The sequence below is a fragment of the Seriola aureovittata genome, chromosome 12, assembly GCF_021018895.1.
Source record: "Seriola aureovittata isolate HTS-2021-v1 ecotype China chromosome 12, ASM2101889v1, whole genome shotgun sequence".
Lineage (NCBI taxonomy): Eukaryota > Metazoa > Chordata > Actinopteri > Carangiformes > Carangidae > Seriola > Seriola aureovittata.
The window spans coordinates 7,069,944-7,084,588 of record NC_079375.1 but is presented as its reverse complement, the minus strand read 5'-3'; the positions used below and the strand labels follow the sequence as shown (position 1 = coordinate 7,084,588).

The 14,645-nt window shown below is 42.0% G+C and overlaps 1 protein-coding gene across 1 annotated transcript in view; it reads right to left on the bottom strand.

The window, feature by feature from the left end:
• st6galnac3 (ST6 (alpha-N-acetyl-neuraminyl-2,3-beta-galactosyl-1,3)-N-acetylgalactosaminide alpha-2,6-sialyltransferase 3) overlaps nucleotides 1-14,645 on the bottom strand; it is a 78,608-nt gene that overhangs the window by 39,206 nt on the left and 24,757 nt on the right. The window contains exons 2-3 of the mRNA XM_056391917.1: nucleotides 10,754-10,948; nucleotides 3,472-3,881 (exon numbers count right to left, since the gene is read on the bottom strand). Of these exons, the coding sequence (XP_056247892.1) occupies nucleotides 3,472-3,881; nucleotides 10,754-10,948 (605 nt within the window). The remainder of the gene's footprint in view (nucleotides 1-3,471; nucleotides 3,882-10,753; nucleotides 10,949-14,645) is intronic.

Sequence of the window (14,645 nt, the reverse complement as noted above, 5' to 3'; positions counted from 1 at the left end):
AACAGGGCAGTTCGGACTGGCAGCTTCCATCTGGCTGACAAAACTGCTGCTGAGTCTAGAGTGGACACAGATATGGGTGTGCCTCTCGCTTGCGGGGAAGTACTGGCGACTCTCTTCTATAGAAAGAAGCTAAGGTCCAAAAAGTAGCTAGCTAAAAATGAAAAGTGCTGTGGATCCCCTGCTGATGTAGCAGAAAATATTCATGCCAAATCATTTTTAAAAAGCAACAGCCAATGGGAAAAGTCCAATACTTGGCCGACCAATGATGTAACTCACTTCTAAAGGTTAAACACAGTTAAATGATTTTATGCATTTGGGAAAGAACATAGTGCAGGAATGAATCAGCAGTCACAGGGATAAATGAAATGCCCACACTACCAGAGAGCAAGAGAAGGTGTCTCACCGATGAAAACACACATATCCACTTCCACACAAACACAAACTCGAGGGCATACGCCTGCTATGAAGGAGCAGCCGGCTGGGAGGCAGAGACCCAGGTCACACAGGCCCAGGTGGCGGTGCTGTAAAGTGACAGTGTGATTTAAGTCCTGTGTCATGGTATGGTCTGTTATCTAGCAGCGCTAACAGGGCCACTCCGATACGGCCCGACAGCCAAACGACTGCAGCTCAGGCGGTGGTGCTGATAACAGAGAGGTTGAAGCCTGTGCAACTTCCAGCTGCAGTGCGCAATTACACGACTCATATGTTTTAAGCAGCTGTCAAATACATTTACATCCAGGGTTTCTGTTATTGATTTGACTTTTTTTTCTGCAGATTTCTTTGAGGTTATTTTCTCCTATTTTCAGGCCAGCTCACTGAAGAGGAAGACGGGACTGATGGGGAGGCAGACAAAGGCGACAAGGGACAAGTTTGAATTTGATTTGACTCCAGGATGTTACACATTAGACAGCTGAGGAAACAAGATACACCTTTCTCTTTGTTTGGAAATACATAAACACAGATGTTTCACCTTGCCAGCAAACAAAGACAATTCTCCGGCAGAAGCCTGTTGATGGAAAGATTCTCAGTATATTGTGTTTTCAGTAATTGGATGTTCAAAATATAAGAGCGGAGCTCTTACAAATGTATCTCAGTGCACATTACACATCCAAATTTTCACAGTACGCTGGTTTGCAGTTTACATACACAAAACCAATGTACTTTACTGTTTTGTTCTTTGGGGAAATTATCTAAAAATCTTCCCAAGGGGCGTCATTTTCTCTGTGACTTTGGAATAACACTCAACACAGAGAACACTTTTTTTTCCCCCTACAGATTCATAATACTGGTTCGTGTGTGTTCTGAGGTGTTACTGGAGCCGTCTTTCATCACTGCAATCCATTTAAATTTTCTTCCAGCTGTGAGAAACTCCTCGATTTCCTTTTAGAAATACATTGTGTAACAACAGTCATCGACTGTGTCTCAATTCCATACTAAATGCCAATTTTAAACATGTTTTATGATTTTGTTTACACACAATATGTCAGGATGCATACTATGAAATGACTGATGTTTCATCATGAGACAGCGGCTGAAAAATCTTGGAAAACAGTTTCTTCTAGGTCTTGGTCAGTTAGTTCTTCTTGGTCTTGGTCTGTATCTGTGGTTCTGCTCTTGACTTGGTCGTTCCCCTTTTTGACCTATTGTGGTGGTCGTTACTGTAGCTCCACTTAGATCATCATTACCCCTCCAGCTCTGGGCCTCCTTAAAGTTTCATATCCACGCCCCTGTCCAGAAATGACTGAGCTTCCTGACAGACCCCTTTGACTGACTGATTTGGTTTTAAATTACTGACTGAGAGCGAGTTACTCGGTCGACTGGTGAGTCAGTCAGCCGGCGCTGTGTTTCGCCTGATCTGCATAGTTGACGCTCCGGTGTTGCGTCGTGCAGGCGGCTCACGGCAACCTGGATAATTAGAGCTGTGTTCGATCACTGTACCATCTCCAGCAAGCTGATGATTATCCCTAGCACCAAGCTGAAAGCGTTGACAGTAAACCCATGAACACGAAAACACACACACACACACACACACACACACACGACAGGGTAAATGCAAATGAGCTGCTCCAAGTGATTGTATTTTAAAAGAGTGTTTTGTTGTTGTGTACTTTTAGACGTTAATACATGTATCCAGCAGAGAAAACGATCTGGCTGTTTATTGAGTGTTATATTGCTGGTTTATTTCTGGAGTGATGTCATACTGCATGAGCTCAATATAATGACTGTTACTCCCTTCCCTCCCTCTGATTACATTATAATATGCAGTGTTACTGCTGTCTTTCAGGCTGATTTAAAAGCTGCCACCAGGTTTCAGGCGAGCACATATAGTCACGGACAGGCGGAGACAGAGACGTATAGAAAATCCTCTCAGCGCTCGTCACATATTCATTAGATCCGGTTCATTGTTACACCCCGAGTTTGGTCTCTGTTACCAATCAGTAATGACTGAAGCGCTGCATCACACCCAGGAGCATTATGTCCTGTAATGAGATTCTTCTCCCCGAGCATCCCTCCCTAATCCCATGTCTCTATCCAGCGCTTTGCAGACCTTCGGAAAAGCTGAGTCAAGCTGAACATGCACACTCTACATGAAATTCAGTGTTAACCCTGCCATCCTGAAAAAGAGCAAGACAATGGTGCTGAAATGGAATGGATGCTGTGCCTATTACCGAACATGTTAATCCTCTTAAGAAGTTAAAAGAGGTCTTGATGACATGTGGGAGAGACAGGGGTGTGGGGCTCTGTGGAAGTGAGTGGGGGCCAGTCTGAGAAATGAGGTTTGTCCCGAACAATAGTGGGCCTTGGAGCCTGGTTTTCTTAGTCATTAACCTGTGATTCTCTTTGGGGAATAGGGTCTGTCTTTAAATTATCGGGTGCAATTGTTGCGTATCTTCTGCCAAATGCTAAACATGGATGATAAATTTCACCTATCCTCTGCAGACCTTCCAGGTTACCCGTCACTGATCTGCAGCTTGAACAATTTCTCCATTTTTGCACTTTCAGAATCTGCCAAGACACAGTTGGATAAGTTGTGAGACCAGCTGCTACTAGAGTGTTTAGAAAGTCTGCCAGAATAATGCTACCTCATTAACCAGATTTCCCCAGACCAGCATTTGGCTGATGTCTATAACCCAGACAACACATACTTCTGAGGATCCCCATAAAAGCTTCTTTTGAGAAAACTGTCTCCGGGGCCGTGTAGATCCTCTTCAGAGGGGAAAGTTGAGTAACTCACTTTGATTACGCCTCATGAAAGGGAGGATGTGAGACAAGGAAAGCGCCGAGCATTGAGCAGACCATCAGCATCGATAAGGTCGATATTATAGCGGCGAACGGAACAGTGAATGTCAAAGCACTGAGAGGTAAATTTGTCAGAGTGATACATTGGAGCGTCTGCTGTGGAATGCAGCGACGCTGTGCCAAAAAAAAAAAAAAGGATCAACAAATACAGAAGACTGAGCCCTGACTCACCTGTCTTTCCCCGTCTCCTTCTTGAAAACCATGTCGCAGTAGTTCATCCTGTCTTCAGTGGTGACGTAGATGCGTGCGTGAGGGTAGTTCTCTGCAGCCTGTCGCAGCATGTTGTACACGATCCCCTTCCCGTCCTTCCTCATGTTTCGTAGCGGCCCCCACACCACGTAGATGGTGTCATTGCCCTGCCCGAAGAAGTACTGGGGCTTCTGCAGCAGCAGGGGGACGCTGGTGTGGGAGACGACCCTCAACGTGGTTCGTCGGCCCACGTCATGCTCAAACCCCCGAGATGGCGCGTTGTTCATCCGCCAGATGCAGGGAGAACGATCGATCTGCGGGCCGGCAGCCTGCCCCAACATCTGGCCGGAGCTGGACACAATGCTGCAGAGCTCACAGTGCAGCTTCAGGGGCTGGAGGAGAGGAGGCAATTCAGTTACAATAATACAAATCTTTATCAGTCGCTGTTTATTAAGTCTTTTCATTTTGTTTCTATGGTTTTGGCATTCTGCACTGTAAAGGTTAGAGGTCAGGGTGAGCAACAACAACAGCGACAAGGCATCACAAGTCAAAGTCAACTAAGACAAGACCAAGTTACAAGTCAGTAGAGACAACTCTGAGTCAGGTCCCCAGTGTGTCAGGGTGAATCTCTATTCAATTTACAAAATTAACAAAGAAAGCAAAACTCAACACAATGGAAACAAGTCCAGGTCAAAGCTAAGGTCATTTGTGACCAGCCAAATTCAGGGTTTAAGTCAACGTCAATCCAGGCAAGTCACAGTAAAGTCTGAAGTAATTCACGACAAGTCCGAGTCAAGTCTCAAGTCAAAGTCAAGCAAGACTAATCCAGGTCAAGTCTCAAATAATTTGAGGTAAGTCTTAGTTAAGTCTCTATGAGAGTTAGTCTTACACCTCAAATTAACACAGAAGTCCAAGTCAATTTATACATGTTCAGGTCAAGTCTCAAGTAATTTAAAATGTCAAGGTTAAGTCTCAAGTCCTTATTTTTTCTTTAGTATGACTCGAGTCCAGTCTCAAGGCTACAGCCGTGGTTAATGAGACAAAAAGTCATCTTTAACCTTTATCAACCTCTATCAGTAACAGAGGGAACATCAGTAGGTCTGTGGTGCAGCTCACACAACAGAGGCACAGAAAAAATTGATAATCAGAGGAAATATATCACCGTGTAAAAGTATGTTCATCATTTACTTTTAAAGCTTCCAGAGCAAGGCTTTTTAGCCTGCTTGTATGTGCTTGTATAGACAGGTAGCAACATCCTCCATCACTGAGAAGCTAAAAATGCAAGAAGTCTGGAAAAATTGTAAAAGACGACAACATTTACAAGAATTTAAAATCTGAAATCTTAGCTACTGTCCATTCCTTCAACTCCTGCAGATTTTATGTCCAATTTGTGTTTAGCAACAGAGAAAAACCTTCATTATTTTTCTTATTTATTACAAAAAAAGAGATAAAAATTCTTCTAAAATGAATTCATTAACAATTATTTTTCCCATTAAGACTTTGACTGCTGAATTCACCTGGAGGCAAGTGTGTTTGGTTCTTGTCTTCTAATTTAACTTCCATTTTAATTTAATCAATATTTTTTTCTTAAAACGAAATGCCGACCTCCGAGTATACTTTTCTTCTAAAACATACTGCCTCTCATGTTGTTTTATTTTTTATCTTATGATGATATATTTTATGTGTGTGCAATAAGATTAAAGTGAGGTTTTGGCAAGCTTGTTGTGTGATCAGAACATAAAGTAAAATGCATTTGGATATTACGTATAAAAATAAAATTCATCAGGGTTTTACAGCCCTGTATAACTTTCTTTTATGTCCTGAGGTTAATGTCATTGTGCCCAGAACTAACGTTGATTAAGTTAATTGAATGTGGGACTTCAGCGTTCCGGCAGAGACTTACTGCGACAATGCAGAGCAGAGAAGCAAGGAAGTTGCGTCATTTATCTTACTGTATATTTTTTTGTATTTCTTATTATACTTTACTGGAAAAAGGGGATTTGTAATGAATCTTGAATAATTGCTCTTAGCTGCGCTTTGCCAAGGGAGGAAAAAAGCCTTCTCTGAATCTGAAATGAGAGATTTACCTAATTGAAGCTAATATGCTCGGTTTGTTTTGATGAGATTAAACTTACTTACGTGAATGAATGCAAGGAAAAGTTCGAAAAGAGAAAGCATTGTGTCATGACTAAGCCCCGTTTGATCATTTGCTTTATGGAGAATAAGTGTGATGTCATTGGTTTGAATATAAATTGCATTTGTGTTGCAGTGTTTTTAGGCAGAGAATGTGAAACTCTTCTGTTTTTAGTGTTTCTGCAAACAGAATCCCACAAGACAATCCAGTAAATTCGATTACAACTGCTTGGCTTATCAGCACTCATATGACTCATTGTTATACAGACAGAAGACGCAGAAGATCAACTGCCTAGAGAGGAAGCAGTACCAAAACAGAACTCTTCGGTGAATTACTCCTACAGAGCTACCTGCTATTGGCTTTTCTCCCATGAATGGATTTAATCATGGGTCAAGAAATGATCCCTGGACCTAGGCTGGTAGCTCTCCATTTACTGGGTGGTTGAGACACACATCACAGCAGCCTCGAGCTGTCAGCAGCTCGTCCATCATCACCCGCTCCCCCTCAGCCCATCTCATAACTCCATCACGCCTCTCAGCACACACAGATTGGCCGGGCTCTGTTGAAAACGCCGGCTGGCTAACTGCATGTGAGACACATGGGTGCAGTGTGACTGGAAAATCCACCGCTGAGGAGCCTCAGAGCCTCAAAGCCTCAAAGCGTCAGAGCTTCAGAGCTTCAGAGCCTCAAAGCTTCAGAGCTTCAGAGCTTCAGAGCTGCTCAGTGACAAACAATAGAAGAGGGTTCTGTAAACAAACTGTATGAACAAGTGGTGAAAAAAGAAGCAGGAGTATTTTTTCTGTATTAAAAAGGTTCATTGAAAGATAAAAACATGCATCTGCTTAGTTTCAGTGAACATTATTACCTTCCCATTAACACTAATCACATTTACACGCATTAAGGAAGTGTCTAAACGCTCAAATTTATAACTAAAAACCAGAGTAGAGCATTTTTATTTAGCGCATACTGCAGGACTGGCATCCAGCTCCCGACAAATCCATTAATATTACATCCTGTAAATCAATAAAATGTTATAGCCTCTCCCTCCACTCAGCTGTGATTCACGATTTCACATTCACGACGGCGCTGTTTCAGTGTGGCATGCCATAATCGGAAACAGAGAGCACTTTTATAATCCCAATAAATTTGGCACTCTGTGATAAGTACAAAATCACACAGCAAAGCCTCAGATTTTAATGCATGAGTGTGCTAAAAATAAAGTGGGTTATTTAAAAAAAAGCAGGGCTTAATTCCGGGGACACGGTCTTCATTAAATTATACCACTGGGATGTGAACTTAACCTTGACGTTCATTAAAACGCTCTAAACACGATTAATTAATAAGCAATAATTATTACGTTAACACGCCAAGTTCCCAGTGTAAGATGCCTCCCTGGGACTCAAAAGTCTTTTCGTGTTTAAAAATTCATCGATTAGCTGCATCCGTCTGCATGGTGAAAAGTGATTCATTCCAAATGCTCCTCATGGGGCAAACACATTTCACTAAACAAGAAAAATGCAGTTCATGTGTGAAATGTCATTTCGGAAAAAACAAATCGGAAAAAAATAAAGAATTATTTCAACTGACTGAGCTGAGGTTTAGCCATGCTAGTCACATGCCTCTGGGGATGGCTGGTCAGGTATCATCACAGAGATTAGATGTGTAGCTGACTGACAAAGCTAACGATAGCTTGCTCATATAGCACCCATTCATGTGGGGTAAATATGATGGACATATATCTGACCTGACACTTGATGAAAACTCTGTTTAATAGATACAAGAGGGCAATTAAATTAAACTAAATGTCAGTTTTGGATGCAAAATGTCCCATTAAACCAAACTAACCTAACTCTGAAAACACATATTTCCATTTATGCATGCATAAATAAAACAAAGTTGCATTTTCATTCTCAAGTTAGTTTAATACAAGCACTGGCCCCCCCTGCATTAAGGCTTGTTTGTTTATTGGAAGTTCTGCTGCAGCTCCTGATGCTGCAGTGATTTCCTGTTTACACTGTTTAATGCTTTTGATCAGAGGGCATCTACAGATGTTTCCTTGCTAATGATTTACACATCACTGAAGCCTTTACTAGCTGAGAAACTCCTCGAGTTTTAATGGTGCAACTAGCTGGTAGCTAATTAGCTCATTGGAACTTAGGGAGGACTGTACACAAAAACTTTATAATGGATCTACTAACAGCTGGACATGGTCCAAGAAGTAGAAGCACTTTCCTCCATGTTGGTTATTGTGTACATTTCAAAGGGCCTGTAAGTTTTCAGGTCTAAATGAAAATATTGAGTTTCTGTCTCCGTCTGTGATAGACCAGAGGCATGAATGTAAAGTGCCACAAGACAAATGTTTTCTATTTCTCCTGAAAAGCAGAGCGGGAACAATTTATCACACCTGGAGACAGACTCAATCAAATGAGGAAAATAAGGCAGACCATTCCCATGCTGCCGGGTTATGCATTATACATGCTTGCCAGAGGTTTATAACACCTCAAATGACACCTCGCTGCGGATCAGGTAAGATTGCCTCACTGTCCGGGAGAAATATTACTGCTTCTTAAGGTGTTGCTGTGTGCTTAACAAAGGCTGACAGCTCACACAGCAGGATTTCACTCCGGACTTAATCACTTACGGCACCCTGTATGAGAGAATCACCTTGACCAGACTTCCACAATTCTGTGCATCCTTTGTCAGAGATTTCAGGAGCGTGCAGGAACACTTTTGACACTCACGTTCAGGCCAATCACTGCCCCTTCTGATTCGCTACAGAAAACTCACTGGCGGGGTAATATGAGCTGAAAGGAAGCCTAATTCTGCAGAAACTGCCAGTCTTTCCGTATGATTTGCATAAATATCCATGAGGAGAGGACAGTGATTTAAGCAGGCTTGTCTGGAGGCAGGAGGAGGTGCAGTCGTGGAGACTGGTGTAAGACATGATTGCCTCTGGGCCCATGTTGTGTGGATGAAGCTCTCCGGAGGCAGGGGGATGACACTCCGCATTAATCTGCCAATATCAGCCTGCTGAATATGAGGCATGCACGTCCCATGAAGGACCAACGCATCCGTCGACTCTTCGACTCTAGATGTATCGCAGCCCAAACTCAAAGCGCAATCCTCATTCCCCCGTCAGCCGGAAACGGTGCACGCATCTCTGCGAGCGGTATGTATGTTTTTCCAGCGTGACTACTCCATTTCCACCAATATGAGCACAATTTCAGTTTTCGCCAGCTGCCTCCCCAAATAACAAATACACAGCTTGGTTTTTACATTTTGATGTGGTGGGAGTTAAAAGGCTTTGATATTTCAATTTCCATAAACTGTGCGGGGAATATACAGCACAGAGCTGTTTGAAGGAAGGATGAAGAATAGGATCACGGACATGGGTGTTTAAAATTACAAAGAAATAATGCACACAAGAGACATCAAACAGGCGTTTTCTGATCCATCACAGAGACCCCTAATAAAATAAATAAAAAAATCCTCAAGGAGGTGCCGTGCATTTGCATGAGTGCATTTGAATACATCTTCATTATCGTGAGGATGCTGTGTGATGGAAGGTTAATGTTAATGGGGGGTTATAGAATATGAATGCACCATAAAAGAAAAGGTTACCTGTGCATGCTGTAAGTTATAACACACGTGCCGAAATAAGGCAAATGTAAGAAGGTTCATTGTAAAACATTAGACGTTTAATGCTTTCACCGTAAGAGTGAATGATTTCAGCAGGGATGCAGAGCAACATACTGAATATGTGAAAATAAAAGTTTTTACATGAAATGATGTTCATGTTTTTTTTGTGTGTGGAAGACTAGCGACCACTGTGTGGAAGTTAATGGGGATGCAAAGAAAGAAAGAAAGAAAGAAAGAAAGAAAGAAGAATGTTGGCAACATGAAACTTAAAGCTTCCAGGATTTCACCTGTGCTGTTGTAAATGTTCATCAATCAGCTCCTAGTTATTTTCTACCCTACAGATGGAACAACTTCAAACACTTAGAAGTTTCCCTGCAGTTTGCCAAGATCACTGCAACATAACCACCTTGTCCTTTATCATCATTTATCAGCCGTCACATTTATTTTTATCATCTCACTAAAAGGTGTCACACTCACCTCCGAGTTTCAGTCTGCTCCTTAAATCCTTTCCTTCATTCAGCCCCGTTGTTTGTGCATACATGTTGTTACTCTGCTGTCCTTTCAGACCCTGCCACCTCCCACCTGCCCGCCTGCCTTTCCCGCCAGTAGAATCACCTGATCTACGCCTCCTCCCCACTCACCTGCTCTCCATTACCTCATTAGCTCCATAGTTTAAACATACACCGGCCCATTTTCACTTGCTCTCTGCCAGATTGACTTTGTGCCAGTTCTTTCTCTCTGTTCTTTGCCTGCTTGTGCTGAGCCTGATCATGTTTTCGACTTTGTGTGTGTTTTTGGGGGATTTTGCTTCACTCTGACCCTTTGTACTTTGCTTGCCTGCTTGGATTTTGGCATCCTAGTTTTTCTCAAAGTGCAGACTCTGTACTCTTACATCTTCCTCCTGAGTCCTTCTCTTGCGTCACTTTTCTGAGAATCATGACAATTATTTGTAGAACTCTGTAAATATGGTTCTGCTGTAAACAAAAATGGCTTTCTCTCCTTGAGTTTTCTCTGTGGAAATAAAGGTTTCAGACACTCGATCAATCAGCTTAGCTGAATAGAACTGTCCTCAACCAAATAGGTAATGTCCTTGGTACTTTGTTATTTGCACACTAAAGTAAGCGTGACATTACACGCTAAAATGGCATAAGATGTTGTAGATTTTATGTTGTGAAAGTAACTTCACACTAATGTACAGCTCGTTTAAGTCCTTTTGTGTGTGACGGCTCTACTTTGACTCGATTAGCATTTTCAGATTTAACTGAGCAAGACTCTGCCGAGATTAATGAGACTACAAAGCAGCTGATTTCACAGAGCAACATAAAAAAATGACATATGACATATTTCAGTTGAAAAAACAATTTGAAAATAGAGTAGAAACAGAAATATCAAACAAGACATGGTGTGTCTGCCCAGCTGGGCTTGTGCTGTGACTGTGTTTGTGTTTTGCTGACATGTACTTTATGTGTATCTGTACTTAATGTCCCTCACCTCCTGTTTGGGAATGCTGACGTAGCCCAGGTGAGGCTTAAAGGCCTTGTACGGCTGCTTGGAGAACATCCAGTGGCTGCTGAACGTCTGACCGAAAACAGGCTGCAGGAGGAAGTACGGCTTCTCCGAGTAGTTCACCACGACCACGAAGAGCGACACCGCCACGATCAGACTGGTGGCGATAAGAGACTTCTTCTGTGGAGAGGATGGAGAGAGCACTTAATGACAAGTCTGAGAATTTTTTTTATATAATATATAGCCTACAGTATGGCAAATATACACATTTTATATATAAAGCTTATGACATCATTTGTTTCTAAATGTAGTTTAGCATAAATGCATTATCACACTGGGGAAAGCTTCAACGTGCAGTAATGTGAGTTGCATAAACCTTGATGGAAAGATTCGTCACAGAACAAGTAACAACTTCAACTTTCTATACAACTGAGCCAAAGAGGCAGGGCAGCGGGAATATCTGGTGCATCCAACAGTCATTACGCGTGTGAGTCTTTAAGCAAAGTTTAATGCATCGTGAAACTGTGAAATCAAATCTGCAACTTGATTTGATTTTGATGAGGGAAGAAGGGGAAGCCAAGTTCAAGTATTTCAGATAAAAAAAAATGGTATATGGGGCGCCTCAGCGGCTCACCTGGTAGAGCACCTCCCACATGGACTTAGTCCTAACAGCAGAGGCCGTGGGTTTGAATCCGACCCCCGGCCATTTGCTGCATGTCATCCCCTCACTCGCTCTCCCTGACCTTCCTCTCTACCTCTGTAAGTAAAGTGTAACAGTAAACTGCTTAAAGTTGCACTGATTATTCACAATGTAAATCAATATAGACGTATAGACATCAGCCGTACATGAAAGAACACATCCTACACATCTTTTTCTGAATATATTATATTTTTCTCAGATTTTGCCAACACTGTACTTCTTGTCAGTAGTCACACTGCGTGTGCACTTGATGCAACTTAACTGAGTAATTGAGAGGCTTCTTTGAAGAGATTTCAGACAGTTGTTTTCTCCTCTAGAGATACAGTTGACGTTTCTGTTCTCTGCCTGTCTGTTCTGAGTCTGATCGTGTGTCTGACTTTGTGACAGTTGGCTTTTTTTGTTCAGATCATTCGCTGTTTGGTTCAAGTCTTACATCTTGGAGACCGTGATATCATTAACTGTACAGATCACTGGTGCAGATCACTTCCTTCGCCAAATTTGGGTTTTATGTAGATCTTTGTTACATGTGATGCAGAATATAAGAAAATGAAAGCTATTACTTGCAGCATATCTATCTCTGTTATTTTGCAGCATCCAGTGTATACAGTATATACACAGGTATTTATCACTCTTAACAAACCTCCATCCGCATGAAAATGCAGAAAGTTAAATAAAAAAAAAAAGTCTAAGGTAAAAGTGCATCTTACTCAGGTCACTTTGATGTTGTTTGACCAGTGAGACAGAGACGACGGCACTGTCACAGTGAGAAGACATTTCTGGAGTGGCAGAGAAACTTCATAACATGGAGGGAAGACAGTGTTGAATTCAATCATTTTGTTTTCGACTGAATACAGATGACTCACGGTAACCTCTTCCCTTCACTTCAGATGTGATGAGCATGATAAGATCTCTCTGACGCCCCTTCTCCAGAGATAGTCAATTAGCAGAGATTAACACTTAATCTTTGCTAACTGACACGCAGAATTTCTATTTTTCACTGAATCTGATGTCATTACGCCATCATACTTGAGAAAACTTGAGATGGCACACGGTTGAAAAGTTGCCCCTCACTTTTTTTTTTAGCTGTGCCAGCAACACGACTTTTGGGATGGCGATTTTGGGTCGGTGAGTTGGTCTACAAGTTGGGTTCCCACTGAAATAACTCAACCACTATTGGATGGATTTCTGCAGACGTTCATGGTCCCCACGGGATGAATGATATTGGTGATGCCCTGACTGTTTATCAAGTTGCACCAGCAGGTTGATGCTTGTGGTTCAGAGCGAAAAACCTTGACTATTAAAGGATGGATGGTCAGGGAATTTGCTAAAGATATTTAAGATCCCCAGAGAAAAAATTGTACTGACTTTGATGATCGTCTGACCTCCTGATGGTGCTAGAGAAAAATCTATATTTTTACTTATTAAAGATCCCATGTTGAAGACAGTGAGATTTTCATGTTTTTCTTATTTTTTATTATAAAGTAGGTCTACACTTTATATTACTGAGAGTAACAAAATAATCAATCCATGGGGAGATGTACCCAGGCCACATTCAGAAACTGTCTTAAAACGAGCCGTCAGCACGTACAGTCACGGCCCTCAGCCGCCCTAACAACCCAGCAAGCCTAACAACATCCTTTTACAGCGACTATAATAACAAGACAACACTAAGTGGTCAATCCGTCGCTGAGCTAGCAAGCTACAAGACAGAAAGATGTCCAGGAGAGCTTCATTGAATGTCAGGAAGCAACAGCTTTCCCAAAGACAATAACATTAGAGATCAGTGGCTGAAGTTTATTTTTTCTGAAATACAAGAGAATGTCTGTTCGGCTCATTTCAGCCGCTGACTGATCATCGCCATTTGTATTTCCCAGTGAGTTTTACCAAGCTACAGTAGTAGGCTACAACCCATTCCCTATGGTTGGCCTGGTTGTGCATGACTCAGGAAACAGTCAGCCAATCAGAAGAGAGGCTCAGAGACTGACACAAAACGCCATGTTCTGACTAACTTAAAACCACAATTATTTCTTCTTATGGCTATCTAAATAAATTTTAGTGTAAAATGAGGAAATGTGGAATATTTAAACATTTATTTGAAGGATTGGCTCAAAACTTGATACAGACATTCGTGGTTCCTAGGTAATGTATAATTTAATAACTTTGGTGATCCCCCAACTTTTCTTGTAGCGCCACCATCAGGTCAAAGTTTTTGTCCAGCACCTTGGTTTTTGATCAAATACCTGCAAAGCTAATGACATTCCCATCAGCCTCAGCTGCTATTTGAGTTTTGTGCTAATTAGCAAATGTTAGCATGCTAACATGCTAGATTAAGATGGTGAACGAAATAAATAAATATTACACCTGCTGACCATCGGCAGGCATCATCATTGTGAGCATGTTGTGCTGATGTTTTGTCTTGCTTTTATCAAGGTGTCTACTGTGCACAAATATAATAATCTACCTTTCTGTTTCAGCATCGCCACTGATAAAGCCACAGCTGAGGCGTCACTGTTCCATACATTGAGAAACAGCAAAATGATCGTCTAGAGGTGAGAGGTATTACGGCCTGGCAGATGGAGCTGAGAGTGATGAATAATGGATAAGAGATGGAGGACAAGGAAAGGTCTACCAGAGGAGAAGCCATTGGCGGGGCAGAGCTGGAGATCAATGCACAGAAGAGAGAAAGAATCAGACAAGAGATGAAAAAAGAATTCTGGTGTGTAACACCATCTCAGAGTCATCACAGAGAGAGGTGATGACAGATTTCAATGGAGTCAGAGACATTTTTTTTTTTTTCTCCAGGAAACTTCAATAACTTGCAGCTAATCTAACAGACAACACCAGTGGGAAACTCTGGATTTTTAGGAAGGTGGTATTTCGGAGACTCTTTGAAGTTATCTGATGGTGAGAAGATTGGATGTGGCGCGACATAATGGTGAAGCCCCCACAGCCAAAGTGCCTGCACCACCACGAGCTCTGATCTCCAACATCAAACGTCCCAAGGGAGCAGCCGGAGGCATTCGCTTCTCAGAGACGAGATCAAACATGTGAGGGCGGGGGCGGGGCGGATGAAAAAAAGACGGTGGCCATTTGCTGCCCCGACAAGCCTATCGCATTTTACCAATTGCATGCATGTTACATCACGAATCATTTCATGGCATTACTGTCCATCTTTGA